This window comes from Typopeltis vanoorti, chromosome 11 (assembly GCF_054136105.1).
Source record: "Typopeltis vanoorti isolate ZY-2024b chromosome 11, IOZ_Tvanoo_1.0, whole genome shotgun sequence".
NCBI classification, from domain to species: Eukaryota; Metazoa; Arthropoda; class Arachnida; order Uropygi; family Thelyphonidae; genus Typopeltis; species Typopeltis vanoorti.
In genome coordinates this window covers 9,470,257-9,496,766 of record NC_143559.1, presented here as the reverse complement: position 1 = coordinate 9,496,766, position 26,510 = coordinate 9,470,257, and the positions used below count along the sequence as shown (strand labels likewise).

Below are 26,510 nucleotides of genomic sequence, written 5' to 3'. Positions count from 1 at the left end.
TAATAATTTTATCCAATTTCTCCACAAACTCTTTGGCAGGCTTCTCATCGGCACTTGCAGATTCACCATACATTTTCACATTATGCAACGCAAAACTCTGCTTGAATCTCATGAATCAACCAGAAGAAGCATTGAACATGTTGAAGCGACTTAGTGCCTTAGTGGTTATGGTCATAGTGCTAAGGGGGTACGCGCTTTTGCTTCAGGTCCTCTATCCGTGATGCAAGTAGCTTTTCCATATTTTGCAACTTCTTTTCAATTGCTCGCCTCTTTTTCTGTGATTCTTCCCTAGGTTTTTTGATTGTGCGTGTAGGGGCCATGTTTCACAAAACATCCTGAAATATTTACAATAGATACACAAATAACCCATTTCTCAAACAGAAAATCAATAGAGGAACTGATGAAGACACATTCCGATTGCCGAGTGAGTTGCCGCTGAAAGCACTGTAGCCAATGTACACGTTTACCTTACGTTTGCTTACGTCTTGTTCAAAGTATAGCCGAAAATGTTATTCAATTACGTATGGGATCACGGACGTATCTTTGAAAGGACGTAACTCGAACGGACGTAAGTCGAGAGATGACTGTATTTGTAAATTAGCATACTTATAACAGCAGTTAGTTTAATTACATCTATAAGCGAAACGATTCAAGTCGAAACACTAGTATAATACTCCTCATTCCCATGACAATATTGCTATATGGATAGTAATTTAAGTAGTGGACACACTGTGATGTTTTAACACGCATCACTGTTAATGTCTCTTGTAGGAGTAAATATCAGTTGTACATTCGACATATTTACGTGCATTGGCGCACCCAGGGAGATGGCCAAGAGGCCCTGGCTCCCCCCAAAAGAAAAGGGGGAAAAAGACTAGAAAATTTTCCAAAAATCTTTTTCTAATGAAATTTATTATTATTATTTTTTTTTTATTTTTCTTTCTGTTGTGTGTCGTGTCTTCTATTTCTATACTACTGTACTTATGAATTAGCGGTCGCATAAGGTGGAATACCCTCTGGCTCTCGGGAATCACGGCCGTTGTGAACGCAAAGCAAACGAAGTAGTGCTCGGGCGATACTTTGTTTGCCCGAGCCGGGTCAGAGATCACGGGTATCATGTATTGGCGATCACTGCAGATGCTTAGTCATAGGTCGTATGCAATGCGTAGTGTGTATTCTCAAATCGTCTACTCATCTCGGCCCCCTCCAAGATTAAATCCTGAGTGCGCCACTGTTTACGTGCATGCCGTGTCTAAAATGAGCCCATTTAATTTTGATATAATCTATCTCATTGAATGTTGAAATCATGAAGAGCTCCGTAAGATATTGTAGCGAATCTCAAATCCAAATACAGATTGTCGGGTTCATATCATAAGTAGCGCTATAGCACCAGCTAATATTAAGAGCTAAGTTTTCAGTCTAAATTTTTTAAAGCCCTTATGTCGACTCCTCTCTTACAATAAAAGGAAAGTTTACATTTTTGTGAATCAATACAAAAAGTTGTAGACTTTATCTCTATTTCTTAAGGTTACCTGTATTTCTCACCTCTATTTACAGGATAGCTGAGGGCAAGAAAAGTGAAAACGGCAGATGGCATCATTTGTAAAAGAGTAACGAATTTATCATGTTACTTTGTATACCGTGCGTTGTTTGCTTCATATGAAGTGAAATTTTTTTGTCATATAAAATGATATTATCACAGGTCCATTCGATTATGCTAAATTGATGTATGATTTTTTTTTTTTTTTTTACAAAAGATGGGCATCAGTAAGTGAGATGGGCATACGATGGGCTAGTTTAAGTAAATTATGCATTCTTACCGTTTCGTGAAACTTTAAATATCTTAAATTTAGGATTTTAATGTATCTAAATAAATATTAAATATTCTAAGCGGATCGATATTTGGTTTATTTATTTTTTCATAAACCAGTTCATACAAACTAATGGAAATTTCATTAGTTTTAAGATACATAAATTAAAGTAGCTTTTCTATGAATTTCTGAATATTCATTGAACTGATACGAAATTTACATTCTTGAGTCTATTGAACCTCAGGCTTAAAATTTAAAATTCATGATATGTAAATTTAAAATTTATATTATGAATTTGTAATCTATAACCACGAGGAAAACAAAACCTGTAGCAACTCATTACCTGCACTGCTAAGGAATACATACCGTTGCTGGACTAATCAATAGAGCAGTTATATTTTCTTTTTTATGATTTAGTGGATCCCGTGGAGCTCCATTTCCTGGTCTCCCCCAAAATGTCTCCCATGTGTCTAGATGCTGAACGAAAAAGAAAAAGAAGTAGGATAAATAAACCCTACATCCGCGTTGAAATTTTAGCACCTATTAACACACACACACACACACACACACACACACACACACACACACACACACACACACACACACACACACACACACACACACACACACACACACACACACACACACACACACACACACACACACAAAAACACTTTGACATACATAACACTACATAAATGAAGTTTTAAATACAAGCTAATGAAATTAAGGACAACTATTTTTATCATAAAACAACCGAAATTTATGATATACTCAAACAGAAACGTAGAAATTTGAAACATCGATCTAAATATATTTAAAATATTTTATATGAAATTAACAACAAATTATAAACGATAAATTACGAACATATATAGTAGAGAGATGCACACAAGATCGGTCATAGAAGAAACATAGACAGGCATTGGTCCAGCAGTGAACTAAAGAAAGCTGTTGATAACGGCTATAAAATTTGAATTTGAAATCAGTGTGCTGTTTTGATGATAAAGTTTGGTGTAAAACAGATAGCCTCTTAACGTAAATACGGCTATACACTTACTTCCTTTACACGTGTGGAAACTATGATATTATTAATTTTTCAAGAAATTTTACTTAGAAATTATTATTATTATTATTATATACGAATAATATACGAATGATTGCATGGTTGTATCGCTGGTTCCACTTTTTACAGTTTTAATGTGGTTCTAACTCCTGTTTTTAATTTAAAAGTGTCATAATGTAACTCTACTTGTTACGCCGAAGACAGTGATATATAAATCATCGAAATCGGCCAAGTGGAATCCAAAATCTGGGTGTGCTGAAAATTGAACACAGTTCACCATGATCACTAACCAGCATAGAACAAAGGACGTCGCCATCTTTACAGTTGTCCAAGGGAAGAAAGGTGAGTCATGAAGTGCAACAAGTACCTGAAAAAATTACCGTCCAACGGAAGTCATAAAACCTGCAGGAAATGCCTTAGGAATCTTAACTTTACATGTTCCGGATTTTCAGAAACAACATGGCAACACAAATCCAATGCCAAACGAGAGGAATGGAAATGCTAAAACTCCAGAAAGAACAAAGAAACGCCGCCACCCACGGCACAACTGATTACGCTGGAGGCAGAATCGGATGATGAACTGAATAGACAAAAAAATACCGGTGAGTCTTATAATTTGAATTCTGTAAGTTTATTACTAGAAAAAGGTTTAGAAAATATAAAAGCCAACTTAGTAGATCTTGTCCAAGAACTATTTGATAAACAGAATAAACAAATAACAAAAAAATTAGCGAATATGAAGAGTTCGTTAAATTTAATAATTCAACAGGCGAAGAAGTCTTACAAACGGTAAAAGACATTAAAACCAGCATTAACATACTAACTGACAGGTAACACAAATTGAAAAAAGACGCATCCGAACTCTGTCAAGAATTTAATTCCCTAAAACTACAATACGAACTTCTATATCAACAACAACCTAAAGAAGACTTTGTCATAAACGGTCTTCCAGAAACTGAATCCACAGAAAATCTCAGAGACGTAGTTATAAAGTTAGGCCATGCAAGTGACATCCCCCCCCCACAGCATAATGATATTCAGACCATAAATCGGATTCCCAGGAAGAACAAAAAACAAGGCTTGTCACGATCCGCACCAGTCATAGTTTGTCTGACAAGCAAGGCTACAAGAGACAATCTCATAAAAGCAAGCAGACTGAAAAAAACAATTGTCAAAGACTTAAACGCAACGTAAGACAATACACCACTCTTTCTATCTGATATTTAACACCTTTAAATCAGAATCTGATGTACCAAGCAAGAAAAGAAAAAAAAGAAAAATATTATCAATTTTTGTGGATCAAAGATGGCAAGATACTCTTGAGAAAGTCACAAACTTCAAAGCCTATACAAATAACAAGCTTGGAAGACATTGATAAACTGCCAGAGTGAAATAAAAGACTCCAATTTAGTTTTAAAAGAAGACCTCAACACAACAAAAATGTATGTGAAAACCATCAGATAGATGTAATTACACCGGAATACAGCAGAAGTTGTACTTTCGACTCGCTTGATGCATGGAAACAACACACAGTACACGCGAGAGGACTCTCAATCTTGCATATTAACATCAGAAGCATCTGAAAACATTAGTTATTGTTACAGGCTTATCTGAGGAATTACACCGATATTATTGATATATTGGTCCTATCCATAACTAATGACGAAGCTACTGCTTTCCAAATTCCAGGCTTCCAACAATATAGATCATGCCGCCAAACAAAAAGAGGGGGTGAAATATTAATATTTATCGAACATAAATTAATAGCAAAAGAAACTGTCTATCAATTTGAGCGCATGCTGAAACCCTTTGCCTCGAAATCACTAATACCACAAATAGACAGCATCCCATAATAACAAACTATTTACAGGCCACCAAACTTAAACATGATAAAATTCTTGCACGAACTCAATTGCTGGCTTTCACTCCAAGAAATATGCTCAACTGAATACCTAATGATAATCGGCGAGATAAACATAAATATTGCAAACGAAAACCAGATCAACACTGTACAATACCTAGACACGCTATCTATGTATAATCTAATACCAATAATAACATCATGTACTAGAGAAGAAATATTAGGAAATACTATCACTGCTTCCTTCCTAGGTCATATAAACGTCCGAGCACCACCAAACAGTTACACTGCATCAATCATAAAATGCAAAGTAGCAGATCATTACTTCACGGCTCTAAACTTGCAAACTAAGACAATATCCATGCAACTCCCCACAGAAGAAAAGCAACAAAAAACAATAATAGACGAAGAAGTAGTCAACCACGAAATAAGAAAAACCAACTGGGAACACATGGCATCAGATTCAGCAGGTATCTTATACAACAACATTAGACTCACACTGGAGGAAATATATAAGAAAGCTACAAAGAAAGTCAGAAATCGTTCAAAAACAACCCAAAATCCTTGGATAACACAAAACTTAATCCTAGAAATACACAAAATGGATGCTCTATGGAAAGAATTAAAGCGATATCAAAATAACACAGCTTTAAAAACTGAATATAGGATAACAAGGAATCGCCTTACAACACAAATAAGAAATGCAAAAAGAAGCTACTACAGAGACAAACTAACCTCTGCACAAAACAACATGAAACAAACCTGGCATCTGATCACTGAGATGCTAGATTGTGTTCCCAACACCACCGCCACCGAAACCATAAAACACAGCTTCATGAAAGACGCAAAACCTATCCAACAACTAGCAAATGACTTTAACCAATACTTTGCAGACTCCATCCAAGAACTGCACAGAAATATTCTCCCAATCACTAAACGTGATCCTCCACTTGGATCACAATCAAAACAGACATTATGGTTCCCAACCATAAAAGAAGCAGAACTTCTTTCTGTAATACATCAAATCAAACCAAAGAAAGGCCCAGGAATTGATGGTATAATACCTAAGGATATCAAGAAACATGCAACTAGCTTAGGTCCTTTCCTACTAAAATTAATAAACAAAATATTTCAAACAGAACAGATACCAAACATGGAAAATGAAATTTAATCAGCAATTACAGACCCATAGCAGCATTACCAATTATCAATCAAATTATGGAGCGGATCGTACTGAAGAAACTCACAGCATATACAGAGACCTTTCATATTATCCCCAAAACACAATATGGTTTTCAGAAAAATAAGGGAACAACATCTCTCTTGGAAGACTTTACAGACGTAATTAATACCGCCTTAGACAAAAACAAAATTGCCATGGTAGTCTTTATTGATCTAACTAAAGCATTTCATACACTCACAACCTTGTTAGAAAAGCTGAGGCATGTTGAATAGATGGGCCTTTGCACAGGTGGTTTACAAACCACCTCGAAAATAGAAAGCATATCACACATATTGGGTCAAACCGAAGTAGAGAGATACCAGTAACCTGAGGAGTTCCAGAAGGAACTGTACTCTCCCCAATTCTATTCAACATTTACAGGCACGATATTAATCAGCTACCTCTCAAAGGTAAGATATTCCAATACGCAGATGATACAGCGATAATATCCATCCATAATAACACAAACATAGCGCAAACAAATATGCAACATGACATAAATCTGATTACAGCCCGCGCACGAAAACTTCCATACACCTAAACTCAGATAAGACAAAATTAATGATATTCAGAAATCCACTGACTCGAACAGTTGATAACAAATATATAACCATCCAACATCCACTCTCCAACATAAAAAACACACAGAACAGCAAAATCACTACAATCATTCACATTGAAAAAATACGATACCTTGGAATTTATTTCGATGCAGATATGAACTGGAATAGCCACACAAAACTCTGAACAATAAGTGGCAAACTCTACAGGTTAAAAGACATAGTTCCCATACGCCTAAAAACACTAATATACAAAGCACTATGCCAAAAGATACTAAGATACGCTATAACAACGTATGCTTTCTGTGCACCCTATAAACTAAACAGATTAATGTCGTTACAGTACAAAATGATAAAACTGACCTTTTGAGAACAAAGAGACAATAACGACTTTATATATACTGCAATGTCAGAACACAAAATTCTGACAGCAAAACATTTATGTCACTATGCAGCTTTGCTAAAACATTATTTCGATGCCAACTACAGGACAATCAGAAATACATATTGCATAACAAGACCTCAGACAACTAATTATATCACATATAAATGCAATAATCACTATGGAAAGGCCATGCAAAACTTCTACATCCCAGACAGGAATTACAAATTACCTTTTGAATACAGAAATCTTACAAACTATAATAGCCTGAAAAGAGCTCTAAGGACATATTATGAACAAGAAACACGCACCCAAAATACCATTCAAATTTAATGAAACACAATATATTCGTTCAGGCATCCAGTTCAGCGATGCATCAATACATTCCAAGTTACTGTATATATTTGTGTGTGTGTGTGTGTGTGTGTGTGTGTGTGTGTGTGTGTGTGTGTGTGTGTGTGTGTGTGTGTGTGTGTGTGTGCGTGTGCGTGCGTGCGTGCGTGCGTGCGTGCGTGCGCACGCGTGTGTATGTGCACGCGAATTTCTCAATAATAGATTTCGTAGCTTCCGAACACAGCAAACAAACCAATAAATAATAACCAACTGGTGTCATCCTCAAATAAGCTTACGTATAAGCTTCGAGGATGAAAGCTGAAAAATTACTTCTCATCCAAGATTAAAAAAAATAATAATAATAAAATAATAAACAAATAATTAAAAAAAAGTATGTATGATATGTAACCAAATGCATGTAATGTATATTTCACATATAAACCAATGTATGTAATGTATGTGTTATATATAAATAAATGTATGTAATGTAAGTATCATATGTAAACAAATGTAAGTAATTTTGTATCATATGTATGTAGTAACTGTAACAAATGTATGTAATGTAATTAAAAAAATGTAAATAATGAGTTTACACTGTATGTTTGTGAGAATTAGGAAATATAATATTTTGATTGCATATGTGTAAATACTGTTGTATAATCACACCTATTCAAACTTTGAAAAAAAAAAATAGTAAACTACAACATGTAATATTATATAACTTATGTAACTCTGAACAACATAATTGTAAATTATTATGGTGATTGTTATTTTAAAAAGAATAGCAAAAAAAAGCCTATGTTATCAACATTACTATTGTAATCTCATTATATGTAACACAAAGTGGTGAACCTTGTAAAATAATATACTGAATAGATGATCATTGTACATATGTAAATATTTGCGAGAAGAATAAAAAAAAAAATTAAACATATAACATTTTCATGGAATTCGAGGACGCATAGTGGAAGACCACGTTATACTACACAGAATTACACGATTAGAGAATTACAGTACAGACCACATAATTCAACATAGTACAGTCCACCTTCCGTACCACATCTACCAATCCTCTCTAGTGAATTTCTCTCTCTCTCTCTCTCTCTCTCCTTCTCTCCCTCTTTCCTTATCTGAGAAACTAGAATGTTTTACTGCGCATCTCAGGAAAAATTATTATTTCAGAAAACATGAATAACAGAATCTAGGATAAGGAGAAACTGAAGATTTCTGTTGCACTCTTGCCCAATACCTCCAAAGTCTTCTTTGTAGGCATGGACTGTGCTTCAGGTGATGGCTAAGGTAGTACACCCTCCCCCGCCCCCGCCTTTCCGGTAGGATAACATAGCGCTTATCCCCTTTGGAATAATAATAATAATAATAATAATAATAATAATAATAATAATAATAATAATAATAATAATAATAATAATAAAACATTATCAGATTTATTTATTGATTTGAAAATAATTATTGTACTATTTGATTACACAAATAAAATTAAGTGTAGAATGTGCTGTACCAATTATATTCTTCATTTCCACTTTGTTATATAATCTAAGGTATACTTAGGATTCGCCTAAATATTCGACTTGTATTTGTCATGAAAGCCACAAAATATTCGCACTTGGACTGTTGAAAAGTGGTGTTAGTCTCCTAATGGAATGTGTTTAGGCTATGTTTTTGATTTTTGCTTGGAATTTAAAAGTAAGGGGATTTTTAAACTTTTTCCTCTCAGAGCAACCTCACTAAACTCAGCTAGCCTAATTTTTGAGTTATTGTAAATATTTTCTGCAGTTCAAGGTAGAGGCATCTGATGTACTAAAGAAAAGCTGAAAAAATAAAGCCATTAAATCATACTAGGACATAAAATAAGGCAAGAGAAGAAAATCAAATCCAACCACTTGCTTATAAATAAACATTCCCCAGAGTGGAATTCATATCGCACGAAAGAGCCGAGTTCCGAACAAATAGAGTAACACATTTTGTTTTTAATTTCGAAGGATTACAAGCATGCGATTTTGATCAAAATTTAATTAAGTGGAAAGTAATAGAAAATATTCTTTCTCACTCACTCACTCACTCTCTGTCAAATTTCAGTTTTAAACTTTACCTTCACCGTCGCTTGTTGTTCTTTTTCTTTTTGTTGTTGCTTTTCCTTTTGCCTTTCTGCAGCCTGTTTCGATAAGAAGCTGTGATATTCTAGACTTTCATGAGATTTCGCTCTCCGAATATCCAGTCTCTAGAGGACAAACAGTAACAGCAGAACTTCAATTATTAAAGCCTACGTTTAGCTTGTTAAAATGAACTAAACTATGTGAATAGCCTTTCAGGATTAAGATTACGATTAATCACATTTCTTAATACATGCAACACGAAGATAATTTTTGAAAAGTATACGCGTCCTTTTGAATTTAGGTGTTGAGGTTGAAGATGTGAAATCGTTTCAGCTTCTTTTTTTTATATCAAGTACGTGTAAATGTAATAGTATGTAGTGGAAATAATGTGTGAATACATTTGGGACACCAGATGCAATAATATAATAACTCATATGTGTACTGAGGATGAAAAATTGCCCTGAACAGTTAATATTTAATTTGCTTTTTGATATTTACATATTTCTACTACGTTCTTTTATAATAACTCACTTTTGTAACTGTACTGAAAGATTTAATCATTCCCACATAATGGATATGAATGAATCAGAAACAGCAATGGATATGAAGTAATTTTAAGCTGACTTCAGAAGCATTTTTCTGCATGAATTTTATGCCTTTTTTCATTTACAAGTATAATTAATAATGACACTAAACATTTCTTCAGCAGTAAACGTGTTCTGCGATGAACTTAAAATTTTTATGTCGACGCTTTTACGTTTAATTTTCCTTAGCATGAATTCTTTACCATATCATGTTGAGTATTGCACTTTTCAAAATACATTTCGGTGACATGCATTAACTCTTAGCTGCCTTAAATTAGTTTCGAGGTAACTTTAATAATCGTGAAATTTTAGTGGAGGAATTCGAAGTTACACAAGGTGGCCCATAAGTTAATTGTCTTAAAATGTTAATTAAAAAAGAATAAAAATATTTTTATTCTTTATGGTTATAATGAAATACAGAATTTGGAGATTTTTTTATTAGCAGTTTATTAGAGATTTTTTATTAACAACCACATCACGTAAATGCTATCCATTTTCAGTTCACAAAGACGAGCCCTTCTAGGGCGTGTATTCCATGACGGCAGTTGATCCTGGCTAGAGCACTTTAATTTCTACATGAATGTTCTTCTTCAGCTGTTGGATTATCTGGGGCTTGTTCACTTTTTCACATCATGCTGATTTTCAAATTAAATTCTGCGCGATTTGGATTCGTTGTTTGGTTGTGAAATTTTCTTTGATTAATTTCCCAAATGTATTATTATTATTACACGATCGATTCCTCCAGGGAGTCCAAAGACTCATCGAGGAAGGATACCTGCTCTACAGCTCTTTGTTTCCACAACTCAATCCATCAACAACAACGAACTACAACTACCATCATCATCATCTACACCATCGCCATCTACCGTCCATCATTACTACTAGTATTTTCACAGACAATCACAAACATCCATGTAAGTAGTAGGGTGGGCACTTTGAACAAGATCAAGATAAGATAAGGATTCGTGACGTCATGAGTATGGAATGTTTGGAATTTCCCTGGGGGACACATCTGTCTGTGACATCATGTTGTATCTTTTGGTTCACGTATGGAATTGTGGAAAATTGTTCGCATACGGAATTCTGGATGCTTATAAGATCAGTGATGTTATTGTGTGATTAGATAAGTGACATCATCAGTATGGAATGCTTGGAATTTGCTGGGGGATATATATCTGTCTGTGATGCCACGTTGTGCCTTTGGTTTGCATATGGCATTTTGTAATTATTCATGTATGGAATTGTGGGTGATGGTTAGAGATAAGATAGAGTATGGAATCCTTGGAATTTCCCTGCATTACACATCCGTTACTGACATCACAGTGTGTGTTTGGTTGGAGTGTGGAATTGTGGGTAAAGGTTCGAGTATGGAATTCTGGGTAATGGTTAGAGTGTGGAATTCTGACAAGATTGAGATGTAGATAAGACAAGAATTAGATAACTCACGTGACGGTGTGTGTTTGGTTCGTGTGTGGACTTGTGGGTAATGGTCAGAACATAGAATTCTGGGATGTCAGTGTGTTTGTCACTGACATGAGATGAGCTTTTTGTTTGCATGTGGCATTATGGGTAATGATTAGAGATTGGAATTCTGGGAGGATATTTGATTAAGTGTTGGGGTCTTTGGTTCGATAGTGGAGTGTGGGAAAATATTTATCTGTAGGTGGCAGCACGAATTTTCCAATATAAGTGTGTGGTATTTTGCTCCTGTTATTGACTATGGGAATTTTTAGTTCAGAGTCAAGAGAGAGAGATGGGCCAGCAATGTTTTTTTTTCTTTACATTCACATTTCTTGGTAATGGGCAGAGTGTGGAATTCTGGGATGTGGGTGTATTTGTCAGTGATGTGAGATGAGCTTTTTGTTTGCATGTGGAATTGTGGGTAATGATTAGAGCTTGGAATTCTGGGAGGATATTTGGCCAAGCATTGGGTCTTTGGTTCAATTGTGGATGTGTGGGAAATATTTGTCTACAGGTGACAGCATGAATTACTGGGATCCACCTCACTCCCATCAAACATACACACATGCACATTTTTTTCCAAGATATTCACATTTTTTAAAATAATTAATTACTGGATATCAGTGGAATTCCCCTCACCCCATCACACACACAGACACACACATTTTCCCCCTTTCATGTGCACATATTCTGAAATAATTAATTACTGGTTATTACTGGAAATCCCCTCACCCCCTTATCAAACACATACACACCAATTTTTTTTCCTTTCATTTTCACATTTTCTAAAATAATTAATCACTGGATATCAGTGGTATTCCCCTCACCCCATCTCTCTCTCTCTCTCTCTCTCTCTCTCACACACACACTTTTTTGCTTTCATTTTAACATTTTCTAAAATAATTAATTAATGGATATCAGTGGTATCCCTTCACCCTACATCATACACATATGGGAAAAATTATCGCTAACCATCTAAATTCATCAATGGTAAAATTAGACTCTCAAGATTTTATTCAATTCGATAAAGATTCTTGTGTATATCTAGTGACAAAAGAATACATGGGAAGTTTAGGGAGGCTGGTGTCATATCCAGGCCTTATGAAATCTATGCTTCCTATGGTGTCAGATCTTAAGACTCTTTTGTGTGACCAGCTATTTTGATGTAATGTAATCAAGAAACAGTGAGTAATGAACAAACATTTTCTTTATTGAACTCATTGAAAAATGAGTTCAATAAGATTAAGAGTAAACTAAATCTTGTGAAATATTTCTAGGTAATTGCATGTTCGAATTTTTCTATGTGAATATACTTGTAAATAATATTTCAGCAAAATAAAATATGCATTTGTAAGCTTAAATGAACAAAAGTTTTTTGTTGTTGATGTGTTTTCCACAGTGAAAGTTTTACTCAGTAATTCTGTTTAGTTGATATATAAAACCATAACTTTATACCTTAATGCAATTCTGTTTAATTATTGGAAAGTTAACATTAGTTTAGGAAAAAGTAATGAACTTTTAAGATCTAGTAAATTACATCTATACGAAGACTGTATGTGCAAAATCGATGACAAAAAATCTTTAAGCAGAATCATTAACACAGACCATAATACATCATAATACAAGAAAACGTAAATGTAAAAAAAAATGTACATATCACTACTGTAAAATTAATGCCAGGAAGGGAAAAAAGTGGAGAAAACTAATATCCTGTAATTAATTATTTTAGAAATATGTCTAGTGATACCTTTTGACATTGTTTGAGTTATCTGTAAACATTTCATCCATATACTCGAAAAACCAGAACTGATAATCTCAATTAGAGATTATCAATTCTGTCATTAGCATCAAAGAAGGACCGCACATAAATATCAAAAGGGAGGATAAGAGTCATGATTAGATACCATTAACTTTTACAAAGTCACTTTTGATTAGAAACCCACTCTAAAGTTTTAAATGTTTGGAACCTTGTAACATAGAAATTAACAAAGTATACTATGGAGCTAATATTCATTGAAATAATAATAATAAATAACTATTTATTTGTGCTGGCAAAAGAAGTTTCTAATAAGAAAATGCTAACACAGAGTCCAAATCCTCTCATTTCCTTTAGCTAAACTTACTAATGCTAAAGAAAATTACGACATTTTGAAAAAAAAAATAAAATTTCAGCTACAGAAGTCGCTTTGAAGCACAAGGAATCGACGATAAAATTAATAGCCTGAAGGGATAACAAGTTCATCTCCACAGTTTTGCAAGCAAAAGTAATTTCTATATGTCAATGAAGGAGACAAAAAGTAGATTTTGAAAAGCATATTTTGAATTTTTATGAGAAATGCATCTCTTATTAAGAAATGTGGGAAAGTAGGCTCAAAGCTACAGAGCAGTTTTCATGAATACAATGAAGTCGGGATTTTGAGCTTCCATGGCCAGATGTTGATGCATCATCAGAATTTGTTAATTCCATATCTAGACTTCTGAAAAATCAGTTGTTGAAATAAACAATCTCTTTATTGAGGTTTCAGTTATAAAATACTGCTGCAAGATTTAAAGTAAAATTGAGAAAAACAACCAATCAGATTGAAAAAAATATATATATAGAAGCATATCAAAAAGCTACATCATGTGATGCAAAGTTTTGGGTTGTAGTGTTCCAAATGATGAAAACAATATGGGTGTAAATGTCAAAACTTTGAAGAGTTGACGAATTTCTTGCTTGCCATGATCATAAATATTTATTTGAATGTAAACGCTTTATTTATTTATCTTTACAATTTTTTTAATGGTCAACATTGATGTCGCATATCGTTTTCAACATGGTAATTTTACTTTCAGACACTTGTTACGTTTAAAGTTTTAATTTCTGTTTAGTTATGAATGCAAAACAAATTACGAGTGCAAATTACCAAGTCTTAGTGCAATCTGTCACACTAAAGTGTGAAATTAGCAGAAGAGGTAGTGGTGACTTTGCTTTACTTCCCATGATGTCACTAAGTAGAGAACATCCGCAAAAGTGGGAAAATATAGCCAAGAGCCACAGTGAGAATGATATTAAGGAAACAGACCTATAAGGAACAAGAATCAATTGCATTTTCAGGTTAATTACTGCAATTCGTTCTTTCAGGCTACAGATCGTCTTTGTGTGTGTGTGTTGTACTGAACTGTACTGTTTTGTGTATCCCGTAAATTAAAAAAAAGAAAGAAAAGAGCAAACCCAAAACCCTTTGAAACTTTTCTTTCTTCAGGAAAATAGCAAAAGAGACAAATCTTGTGAAATATTTGTAGGTAATTACATGTTTGAATTTTTCATTCTGAATATACTTGTAAATAATATTTCAGTCGAATAAATGTGTATTTGTAAACTTAAATTAACAATTAAGGTGTCATTGATGTGTTCTCCATATTTAAGAATATTTATACTCCTTGGAATTTGTAATAAAGTTAACAACATTTAATTATAAAAGTAATGGTTTTTAAGATCATAAACATGACACATGGAAGCAGTAAAACTGAGATTCCAGTAATTAATTATTTTAGAAAATGTGAACATGAAAGAAAAAAAGTTGTGTGTGTGTGTTTGATGGGAGGTGAGGGGGGATACCAGTAATTCGTGATGCTGCCTACAGACAAATATTTTCCCACACTTCCGCAATCGATCCAAAGACCCAATGCTTGACCAAATATCCTCCCAGAATTCCAAGCTCTAATCATTACCCATAATGCCACACATGAACAAAAAGCTCATCTCAAATCACTGACAAATACACCCACATCCCAGAATTCTACACTCTGACCATTACCAAGAAACATGAATATAAAGGGAAAAAAATATTGCTGGTGCCATCTCTTGATTCTGAACTAAAAATTCCCATAGTCAATAGCAGGAACAAAATACCACACACTTATATTGGAAAATTCATGCTGCTGCCTATAGACAAATATTTTCATACATTTCAACTGTCGAACCAAAGACTCCAACACTTGACCAAATATCCTCCTAGAATTCCAATCTTTAATCATTACTCGTAATGCCACACACGAACAAAGAAGGTCATCTCAGAATCTTGTCAAAATTCCATACTCTAACCATTACCCAGGTTTTTCATACCCTAACCCATCATCCAGAATTCCATACTCGAACCTTTACCCACAAATCCGCACTCGAACCAAACACACAACGTGACGTCATTGACGGATGTATCACCCAGGGAAATTCCAAGGATTCCATACTCTATCTTATCTCTAACCATTACCCACAATTCCATACACGAACAGTTACCCAGAATGCCATACATGAACCAAAATCACAGACAGATGTGTCCCACAGCGAAATTCCAAGCATTCCATACGCATTAAACGACGTCACGAATCCTTATCTTATCTTGATCTTGATCTTATTCAAAGTGCCAGCACCCTACTACTTGCCTACAGTGGGATTCCACACAGCAGCCTTTTGGCTGGAGAGCGGATAATCAAACCGCTCGGCCAACCAGGCTGGCATATTCCTTAGAATACCTGAAAAATAAGGAAAAAATTAATAACAAAAAAAAGCCACGTTTTAACTCCTGCATAACTATTTATGGGCCACCCTGTATATTAATTCTCCATTCACTTTTCTGAGCGTTGAAAATTCCCATAAACAAAGTCAATCTAATAGTATCAAATATACTTGTCTCAATTAGTAGTCATATTTGTGTGTGAATATGAACAATATTCCTTGAGAAACAAAGTCTCTTATTTTGATATATTTTCATCTCGATTTATTTTTTTATTATTAACTTGCTCAATGCACATTGGTTTAATCATTCTAATTGGATGTGATTAATATTGATATGAAGTAAATCTCCAACTGCCAACAAGGACTTCCAAACATCACTTGTTGGCATACGGAACCAGATTTAATAAAGTGAAACTAAAGAAAGTTCATAGGAATGAAAAGGGTGAATTTTTAATATTTAAATTTATTTTGTAATAACTTTTTATCAGCGTGCATCATCTCAGTACTCAGTAATTTCATCAGGGTACTTTGAAAAAGTTTAAAAATGTAGTAACTATAATTTCTCGCCGAAAGAGCACTTATTAATTATTTTTGTGGTAAAAATTAGAGTCAACAGAAATTATAGTGAGACAAATATTTTTGCATACAATTTTAATAAAATTTCAAAAAAACAAGAAACTGCAATAAATAAATAAAAGGAACTGCAAACAGGATTTTCGGTTTTATTTAATTGGATAATAGATTCATGCGCTCGAGTATTAAACGCTCAGACGAAAATGAAAAAGTGATGCTGATTTGCGGTTATGCACTTACATTAACGCAATTATGAATTTAAATTAATAAATGAATAACTTGGCTAGTTAAGTACCTTTTTTCTTTTCGCAATTAGCTAATGCTCAATTCCTTGCGTAATGCACAGTTCAATGTTACTGCAAGGATTGTTCAGTAGATGGCAGCAGCAGCCATATAATGTATTTTACTGTACTTCCAAGTTGCGTAGAAAAAAAAGTAAACATGAGTAATGAATCTCTATTAAGAGAAATAATTAATATATGGCAAGTATATTCATTTTTAACATTGTATATTAATAAGTAAGGATAGTACCTTCGATTCCCTGAATAAGAATGTGAAATTTTAATAAGATCCTGATTAATGGCCTTTCATTGGAAAGAATTTAGTTCTTCTAATTTATTCCCCACTTTCTATAAGAAATGGTATCATTTTTCAGAAGCAAATTACTCCCCCCCCCCTATAATACTATTACTTCTGCAATTCTGATCGGTAACCTACACTGGTTGAGAACTGAATGTCTCCTAGTAACAGCCTGAGAACCCATATTTTATTATTTATTAAAAAGAATTTTATTGCTTACAAAAATACTATAATACTCACAAATAAATAAATACGAAACTGCAACTCGAAAGTGGATTCCAGCACATGCTCTGTTTGGCAAGGTTTAAGAGGCTATGAATAGCACTTCCACTAAGCACTTTACTCCTCAGGTCATGCGCTTATACATTGCAGGATTTATGAAGATTGGTACCTCTCAAATTCCCAGGAAGATAACTTTCTCTTCACTCATAAGGAGATACAGATGAAAGGTTCCTTAAGCAATCCAGGTCATTCAACGAATCGGGAAGCAGAATGAACAATTAAAAGTTGGAAGCATTAAGAAGCCAGACAGTTTATATGCTTAAATTTTTAAGATAGCAGACATCTCTAAATTGGACATCTTTTCCATTTCCATAATATGACTCTTCATAAATCTTTTATTCAGTCAAGCTTAATACATTTAGTTAATTGGACAAACTGACTATCCAATTATTTCCGCTCTTATCCAATTTTTATAAATTGGTAAGGATAGTGGGTATGTGCACGTTGCGGAAACAGCCGCGTGCACATACCCACCCACCATTGGAATATACTTACAGCTGCTGTGACATCCGACATCATTCTGGGATTTCTGATCAGTTCTCCTGTATTTGGATCTTTTTTCGGATTTCCGACTGACTTTTGTCTGATGATCGTGGCTAATTCATTTCCCTGCAAACAACATAAAGTAAGAAATAAATAATTCGTCCTTAAATACCAGACATTACTCTTTGCAGTATTTATATTAAAATTATAACAACTTTTATATATCTTGCTATAATACCTTCGGTTGTAAAACTTGTTATAATTTTTATATCCAATAAAACTTGATATAATCTGGGGAAGCCTATCGAGTACGCATAAGGATGGATGTGATAGTTGCTCTGCATAAGATACCAATCAAGCCATTTGAATTTCTGTGTGCACAGAATTTCTGGTCAATTGTTATAATGGCGGTAAAATAAATAAAAAAAAATTTCAAGGGAGAGTGCACAGGCAAATAACTGAGACTTGGCTCAGTACTCTGTAATGTTGAGTATGAGGACAGACTGATAGCATGTCGTCTGCACAACTTTTGTTAGATAGCATGAGGAGGAGAAGAGGTGACATGATTATGCCATATAAGTTGGTGAGAGAGAGTGTCCTATTAGCTATAGATATAGGAGAATTATTGCTCAAAGTAATGGATATCGGGAAAATGAGAGTCATCCCTAGAGGTCATCCCTAGTCTACCAGAGGTCATGTGAGTAAGGAAGTGAAAACGAAATTTTTTTTGTTTGCGGGGTGTGATGAGTGGAATGCATTGCTGGAGTGGGTGGCGATTGTTCGAACTCTGAATGTTAAAAATGCGATTTATTGTGGTCTCTGAGTCTTCGACCTACTGTTGAGTCTTCGGATTCTATGGAGGCTCGAAAGTAATACTAATACTAATTTTCTAAGTAGTTTTATTATCTATTTATTTCTCTACCATCATGTATTACCGGTATTGTTTATGATAACAAACATAACTGATCGGTTATTATTCAAGTCAGAAATTTCATTTGCCGAGTTTCTGCAGAAAAGAGTGTACTAATCAGGAACTGTTGGCATCTCATAATCTTTGGTGATTATGTTCCGTAGACTAATCAGCAACCGATTTCACCCTTGTCATACATTACATTACATTAACTACAACGGTATAGGGAGGATATTATATCAGTGCCTTTAATTTTCTGCAAATTATGGATAACCTTTGCAATAGTGTAATGAATGTCAAAGAAATTACTGGAATTACACACTCCAAGGAATGTGTAATTCAAGGGGACACTGGTGAGCACACTAGATGCCATTTCTGTCCCTAATGCTAATTTGATGAGTTTCATTTCACTTCCTAGGAAATGGACCAGATTATATAACCTTACAATATCAATAGTCCTTCCTCTCTTTCTTTGTGATGTACGACTCGTAGTGCGAATTCCTACCTGTGTTTAAACTTAATCCATCTATAGCAAAAGAATTGAATATTGTTTAATTTAAATTCAAGAACTCGTATTTGTCGGTAATGCCAAAATAGAACTTTCAGATGGTAGATATTTTTCATCGTTAGTCAGTGCGACATCTATGATGTATCTGTTGAACAGAATTTAGCTGAAGCTCAGAACAGGATTCTTCAACTTCTTTTCCCTCTTCTTCTACTTACTTACCTTAATGAAGGAGTGTCCTCTCCCGTACTTCGCACATTTTAGGGTGATCGTGTGTTTTAGTGCATTATATAATGAAATTGTCGAAATCACATATCTTAATCCCATATATATGGGATGAAGGTGGGGAGAATTAATGTGGACTGCTAGTCTACCAGAAGAAGCTGTGTTGAGATAAGTATTAAGAACGCATCTATTTCTGAGAAATCTAAATTGCACTCACCTAAATAAAATGCGGAGTCTACTTTGGACCTGATCACCTTACAGCTTTCTAGGAATAGTCTGTGGTAATATGAGTCAGGGACTTGGGCAAAAATTCTTTTTCTCACATCATGATCATTAGCTCATGTAGCTTGTTGGATGCACAGCAGAGGTGTGATCCTCACTGACGACACTGTATCATACGCACCTGCATATGTCATTTTCCAAGAGACATGAGTCTGTTCCGTAAAAGTGTACAGAACTATCTTCATCACAGTGGATTTTTACAATCACTATAAGCAAAAGTTCTCGAAACATCGCAGTTCGGATGATACAGTCAGGCACAAAATGTTTCAAACATTCACGCCACAACAATATTCATTAAGCAGATCGGAAAAGGGTGTAGTGTGATTTGACATTCCATATTATGGATTTCCAATGATCTGCAGAACTGCCATTATATTTATTTTTTATTTTTTTATTAGAATTTCTATATTTTGTTGTTATGAGTGATGTTTAGTGCATGCATATCCACTTATATCCACTTATCCATAGAAGCCGAGACTGTGCTGATCTTCAAGTTGCGTACTACATGACACTGTACCACTACAAACCTAAATCTTTTGAACACTCTTGAACTCTTTGATTGATTTGTTGTCCAGATTTCCGACCATTCTTCGGTGTTATCAGCTAACTGAGTTACGTGTGCCTTTCTTGGTTGAAGGGGGAACGCTGATATTTGTATCAGGTGATAATGTCGTCGATGGTTTATTTGGGATCGTGTTAGATAGGTCATTAATATGACGTCATATCAAAACACATATTTCAAAGTTTGTACATTCGCCTCCACTTACCGTTTGACAGTGTACAGATGTACAGTCGACTGTGGGATATATTTGTTTATAATCGTTTAGTTTGGAAACTTCGTAGCTCAGTTGGTATAGACGAAGCCCTTTGGTCGGAAATACCTGCGTTCGATTCACGTTCAAGACGTGAGCAACCTTTATAGGGTCTCTTTAGATTAAAGGTGAATTAGCTGGTCTCACACGGAGTTAGGGGATTTTTTCACCCCAAAACTCGGTTTTTTCGTATCCCAGAACAGGCAAACCGGCCTCGTGAACACACTATCTACGAACATAGGGCACATTGGGAAGTGTAGGGCCAACCACTTCATCGTCGAGACGGTCACGGTTGGGAGGTCCACAGCTAAGAACCGCAATGGTACGTGAAAAGTTTTGTCTTAAGCTTAAGACAATAGGTTAGTTTGACAACGGGAAACATAATAACAGCATGTTTCCTTCTAAAATAGAGAGAATGCTCACCACTTATTTGGTTCATTTCAACTTATTCAAAATTTTCATATTTGAAATAGCAACCGTATCTTGTGAACACTTGTTAAAATCGTGGCAATGTCATCAAATCTTCTTTCCTGTTGTGTCTATCTGAAAATTTTGAAGCAAAAAAAAAAAAAAGTGCCAGATTTGAACAGGGAGTGCGGAACAACAATTATTTCATTTTGAACCAGTAATTCCTATAGAGACAGAGCCGAGTGAGCCGAAGAATTGTCATGGTAGGAAAAAAACTGCAGCAGTCCCCCATTTCGATACTGATGAATGTAATTCCAGCAACAGGTTTTTTAAATCTGTTTAGTCAATAACAGAGCACTAATTGTCAATACAGTCAAGAGCAACCACTTTAATTTTGAATATTGAAAATTATCTGAGTTCCGTACAGTGTTTCATCTCAAAGCAAGTTTTACCATCAAATTTCTGTGGCTGTCAATTTAAAGAAGAACTTAATGGGTGGGCGCTGTTTTCTAGGGTGTGTGTGCCATTTTTGAAGTCGTTGCAAACAATTGCACTTTACAAGGAACTCGACTGATACTGAAAATTCTAACCTATCTATACTTTTTTCAGAAGTGCCATTTACCATTCAGTGTGGAAACGTTTTGATCCCACCGTAAAAATAATAAACACGCTTGAAATCATTATTATGCATTCCTTTCAAGAAAGAAAAATAGGTTACTCACCGAATCAAGAATGTTCTGCTTTTCATGTACTTCCCTTTCTCGTTTTTCAACCATTTCTTTCTCTTTAAAAATAATAAAAATAGATTAAAATCAGATAATTTAAGAAATCTATTTAAGGAGCATTTTCTTGAAATGCATTAATCCCGAAATTAAGATCATTTGTAGCAATGTTTAATAAAAGAAAGATCAACATAAACTGTACTTCCGTATGTTTTCTTTTAATAAAGCAGGCTCTTTTACTATAAAAACACTTTACAGCTGCTTAATTTATTTCAGAGAGAAAAGATCAGAATGCTAAGAGAGTTAAGAAAATCTGTAAGAATTATTTTAATATTAAGCAGAGCAACATTATTCATCTCACTGAAAACAAAATCATAGCTTAAGATATCATAAAAGAAAAACAGTTCAATAATTTTTTCCATTTTCAGTTTTTAGGATCCTTATGATAATTACTTTTCAGCTTTCTGGCTACTGGGAGATTTAACGTATCTAAAGCACAGTAAATTCCCTCGCGTGCTTAGTTAATTGAGATCCCCATTCTCGGAAAAAATGCTGCGTTGTTACTCATAATATGTAAAAGTGAAAGACTCGTTAATTTTAAACAACACCGAGGGAGTGATGTTGTCACGATATGCATTCGCTTAATTGCCAGTAATATAAAACAAAGTATTCTGTGCAGTTATATTACTGTCGTCGTATTATTCGGTTATATTTGATTTATACGAAAGTGACATCAAAATATACGTACAAGTTGCACCTTGCACACTCTTTCACTTAATTCACTTTTAATTTAATTTAATTCATTAAATTCAGTAAGAAAACAATCACGAACAATACTTACGAAGCGTGTTTAGATAGTCTTGCTTAGCGACTTTGTTCCGTTTTCTTGGATGACCGCTCAAAGACCATCCCTAAAAACACATCAACAATCACTTCTGTATCAGCAGTAAATTGCAGAATATGTAATGGTTACATGTGAGGAGATTTTAATATCACTGTAAATACTCCAATAATTAAGTGACAAACAATAAATTAGGTACAGAAACACCAGATATTTGTTGAATTTATTACACAGAATTTATTTTTCTATTTTAAAGCGGATAGAACATAAATTCACAATTGACTATAAAAGGAAGTGAAAAACTTTGGCAGAAGAATATGTGAAAGAATTCCTTGCAAAATATCAACTAATTTGGTTTTAAAAGAATGTCTAAGGCAGAAATAAGAACAAATTAAAAAGAAATATATTTAAGAAATGAATCGCAGCAAAGTGAAATAAATCTGGCATTGTGAAGGACGTCAAAAGACTCGCAAGGGAACGCTGGGGTTGGGAGGGTGGAGTATTAGTTTTTAGGGTTATTCTGAGACTCTAAGCAGAACGAAAATCCTGTCACTTCCACTTGATGCCAACTGACTCTCTCAAGTGAAGGTAGGTCAGGCATGAGCTCTAAGCAGATACTCCGCTTAACCCGACACCACTTTTCATAATATAATTTTAGTGAATCTCACTTTTTTGATAATGAAAATTAGTACAAAGACAGCGAGCATTATCCATAGGAGATTTCCCTATACAGGAGAAACGAACCAAAACTTCAGTGTACGTATCAGTCACCGAATAGACAATTTTAAACTGAAAAGGGCGACTTAATAACAAGCAACTCAAAGGTTTACAAACTCTATACACGATGCAAAATTTTGGTAAATAAAAAAAAACAATAAAAAAGCAATTCTTTCAATAAACAGTATTAACGATGTCCTTCAGACTTCAGGGAAATTATACGCTGGCTGCTACCACTTGGCAGAATCAAACGAGCAGTGCCTGTTGCCTTAGACACTTAGAAATCCTTAATGTTAGATTCGTCTTAAACAAACAAAAGTATTTTAATATAGACAGAGAAAGACTCGTCACTCACTGATAGAAAGGCGCTGCAGCTGTTCAGTGGCGACTTACGATACTAATGCAATAAAGCAAACTTTGCTACTTTGATACTAATGCTACTAATGCAAACAGCTGGGAATCATATATTGATTTTTCTGGATCAGATTTTAGTTTAGATTGACTTAATTTGTGCCTCCTTATGTCCTCAGGGGGTGGTCATAAATTCCTAACGAAATTTATGACCTCACGAGGGCATATGGAGGTCTGAGGGATAATAAATTTCGTCAGGAGTCCCTCTATTATCCCAAGTCCCCTGTTTGCCTGAGGGATCAGGTGACGAGGGGTGGGAAGAGAGGGGAAAAGTTGGAGGGGAGAGAGAGAGGGTTCAGTGTTCGTTGCCCGCATGTGTTTCCCCTGTCATGTGAGGCGTGTGGGGATGGTTTTTGTATACCCTAGTCTCAGGGAGTCTTGTCTTACTGACAGGTGCAGCCACCCTACTTTCGAACTTCGAAGTTGGATTCAGTGAATAACTTAAAAAACTGGATACAAAACTATTGCTATTTCACTTAACAATGGTCACAAACAGTTTTTTTCCTCTATTCTTTCCAAGTGACTTCTAACCTAATCCTGGGGCCTTCTCTTTAAGAGGGTTGAAGCTGATGAACAGTCCCCTTCCATGCCTCTCTATCTCTTGCTTCTGTAAGATTCTTGCCCGTCCAATCTTTGATGTTGTCTTTCCATTGCAGTCGGGGTCTTCCTCTTCCACTCCTTCTCTCCACCATTCCCTGAAATACTATTCTGGGAAGCTCTTCAGAAGAACCCCCCTCATCAAATGTCGTGCAAACGCTTTTTCTTCTTTGGGTATTAGCCATATAGTCTCTTTTCATTTTGAATCTTTTAAGAACCTCTTAATTGTTCACTCTTTCAGTCCAGCTGATACGATCCATTTTTCTCAAGCACCATATTTCAAATGCATTCACACTCATCTGCTCACATCCATATGTCCCCCATGCTCCAGATCATTGCCTTGAGGATTCTTACTTCAATGTTTGTTCAGATATTTATTTCCTAATATGTAGTATATTTGGAAAAATGCTGCTTTAGCTTTTTTAATTCTGATTTTAATTTCATAATTAGATCTATTGTCTTCTGTTATCCAGCTCCCAAGGTATTCAAAATTTTTACATTTTCTATTCTTGTCCGTTCAAAGTGATTTCCATCCCATCATTTCCTTTCCTTGAAATCTTCATCACGTTATTCTTCTGAATGTTTATTTTCATTTTATATCTCTCATTTCCAACCCTGTTCAGTCTGTTCAAAATTCTTCGCAAGCCTTCCTCTGTTTCGCTCAAAAAGTACAATGTCATCTGCATATCTTATATTATTTATCAGATGTCCGTTTATCTTTATTCCATACTTCAGATCTTCCAAAGCCTCCCTCATCATCCATTCACTATAGACATTAAAAAGGAGTGGGGAAAATCCATAGCTTCACACCCTTTCTTATGGGGATCCATTCAGTATTCTCTCCTTCAAATCTGACCCTGGCTTCTTGAGTTTTGTATATTCTGAACAAAATTCTCATAATATTTTTATCTATTCCTATTTGCAAAATATCAAATAAAACAGAATGATTAACGCTATCGAAAGCTTTTTTTCATAGTCCGCAAAGCATAGATACCAATCTTTATTGCACTCAATCATTCTTTCTCCCAATATGCGTAGTGTTGTGATAGCTTCCCTGGTTCCCCTGTTTCTCTTGAAACCAAGAGAAACAGGGGAACCCTGAGCGGGAGATGGTAAGTCCCATTTTATTTTATAGCCGGGTACGAAACTCTATGGATGTCGATGGATTTCGACCCGAGTTTCGTACCCAGCTATAAAATAAAATGGGACTTACCATCTCCCACTCAATCATAGTTCAACTTGTTTTGAAATGTCACATGGAGAAATATCACGTGAATTATATATAAGCACCAGTGGGAAATCATACACTATGAACATGAGCGATGTTAAATCAGAAGAATAAGAAAAACAAATACTGTCTTTTTCACTTTATTTAATTTTTTTTATATTAGATTCAGTAAATACAATTTGTTAATAATATTACATTCAAATAAAAGGTAACATAGAAATTAACAAAGTATATCTTGCAGAGCTAATATTCATTTGAAATAAATTCCAGTTTCCTAGCTACACAAAATGTAAACAAACAAACAAATAAGCCTTCTACTTGAAAACAATATGTGTATAAAATCCTTAATCAGAAATGATTAATTTTAGGATATGTGTCATATGTAGTGTGTGAGAAACATCCAACCATGGGAAAAGGATTCCTTTTGAACAATACCACAACTCATATATTATAGGATGTGATTAATACAAACAGACTAAATTAGAGACTAATATCAGAAATAAATGAGATTAACAGAAAGGCAAGCACTGAGTTTACTTTTCTTCCACGATGTTGGTAATCAGAGAAGTTCCAGAAGCGCCGGAAAAAAAAAACGGTGGAAATTATACTTTTTGAACGTCATCTAATACAGGATGTGATTGCTGTATATAAAATGAGTAACTATAGTTCCATAGTTTGAAAAGAGAATCAAAAAATAATACCAGAAATGAAGTTAATGAGTCATCTCCAAGAAAACGAACAGAACCAAACGGTTGGTAACCTAAACAATGTGTCAACTATATTTTCTGGTTATTTACAGAAATATCTTTCAACTCCTGTGTTTTGTGTGTTTATGTGCTATGAATATATATTAGTCCCAGTAACCTAAAATGAAAAAGTCAACTTCATTTTCAGACATCTGTTTGTGTTCTGTGCTGTGAATATATGTTAAAAATCAACGATTTGGGATATTCAGAAAATCTAGATTACATCAAGATGTTCCCATTCTGGAAAAAAATATAAGTTAATTTTTTTTAACTTTAACATAACAATTGATAATTGTA

At 34.6% G+C, this 26,510-nt stretch overlaps 1 protein-coding gene across 5 annotated transcripts in view; it reads right to left on the bottom strand.

The window, feature by feature from the left end:
* LOC150101293 (uncharacterized) overlaps positions 1 to 26,510 on the bottom strand; it is a 117,224-nt gene that overhangs the window by 16,523 nt on the left and 74,191 nt on the right. For 4 of the 5 annotated variants that reach the window (XM_090400135.1, XM_090400138.1, XM_090400137.1 and 1 more), the window contains 5 exons: positions 22,515 to 22,584; positions 21,674 to 21,735; positions 17,822 to 17,935; positions 9,346 to 9,474; positions 2,178 to 2,288 (listed from right to left, as the gene is read on the bottom strand). In XM_090400135.1, the coding sequence (XP_090256261.1) occupies positions 2,178 to 2,288; positions 9,346 to 9,474; positions 17,822 to 17,935; positions 21,674 to 21,735; positions 22,515 to 22,584 (486 nt within the window). The remainder of the gene's footprint in view (positions 1 to 2,177; positions 2,289 to 9,345; positions 9,475 to 17,821; positions 17,936 to 21,673; positions 21,736 to 22,514; positions 22,585 to 26,510) is intronic. The other variant, XM_090400140.1, reaches the window with a different exon arrangement.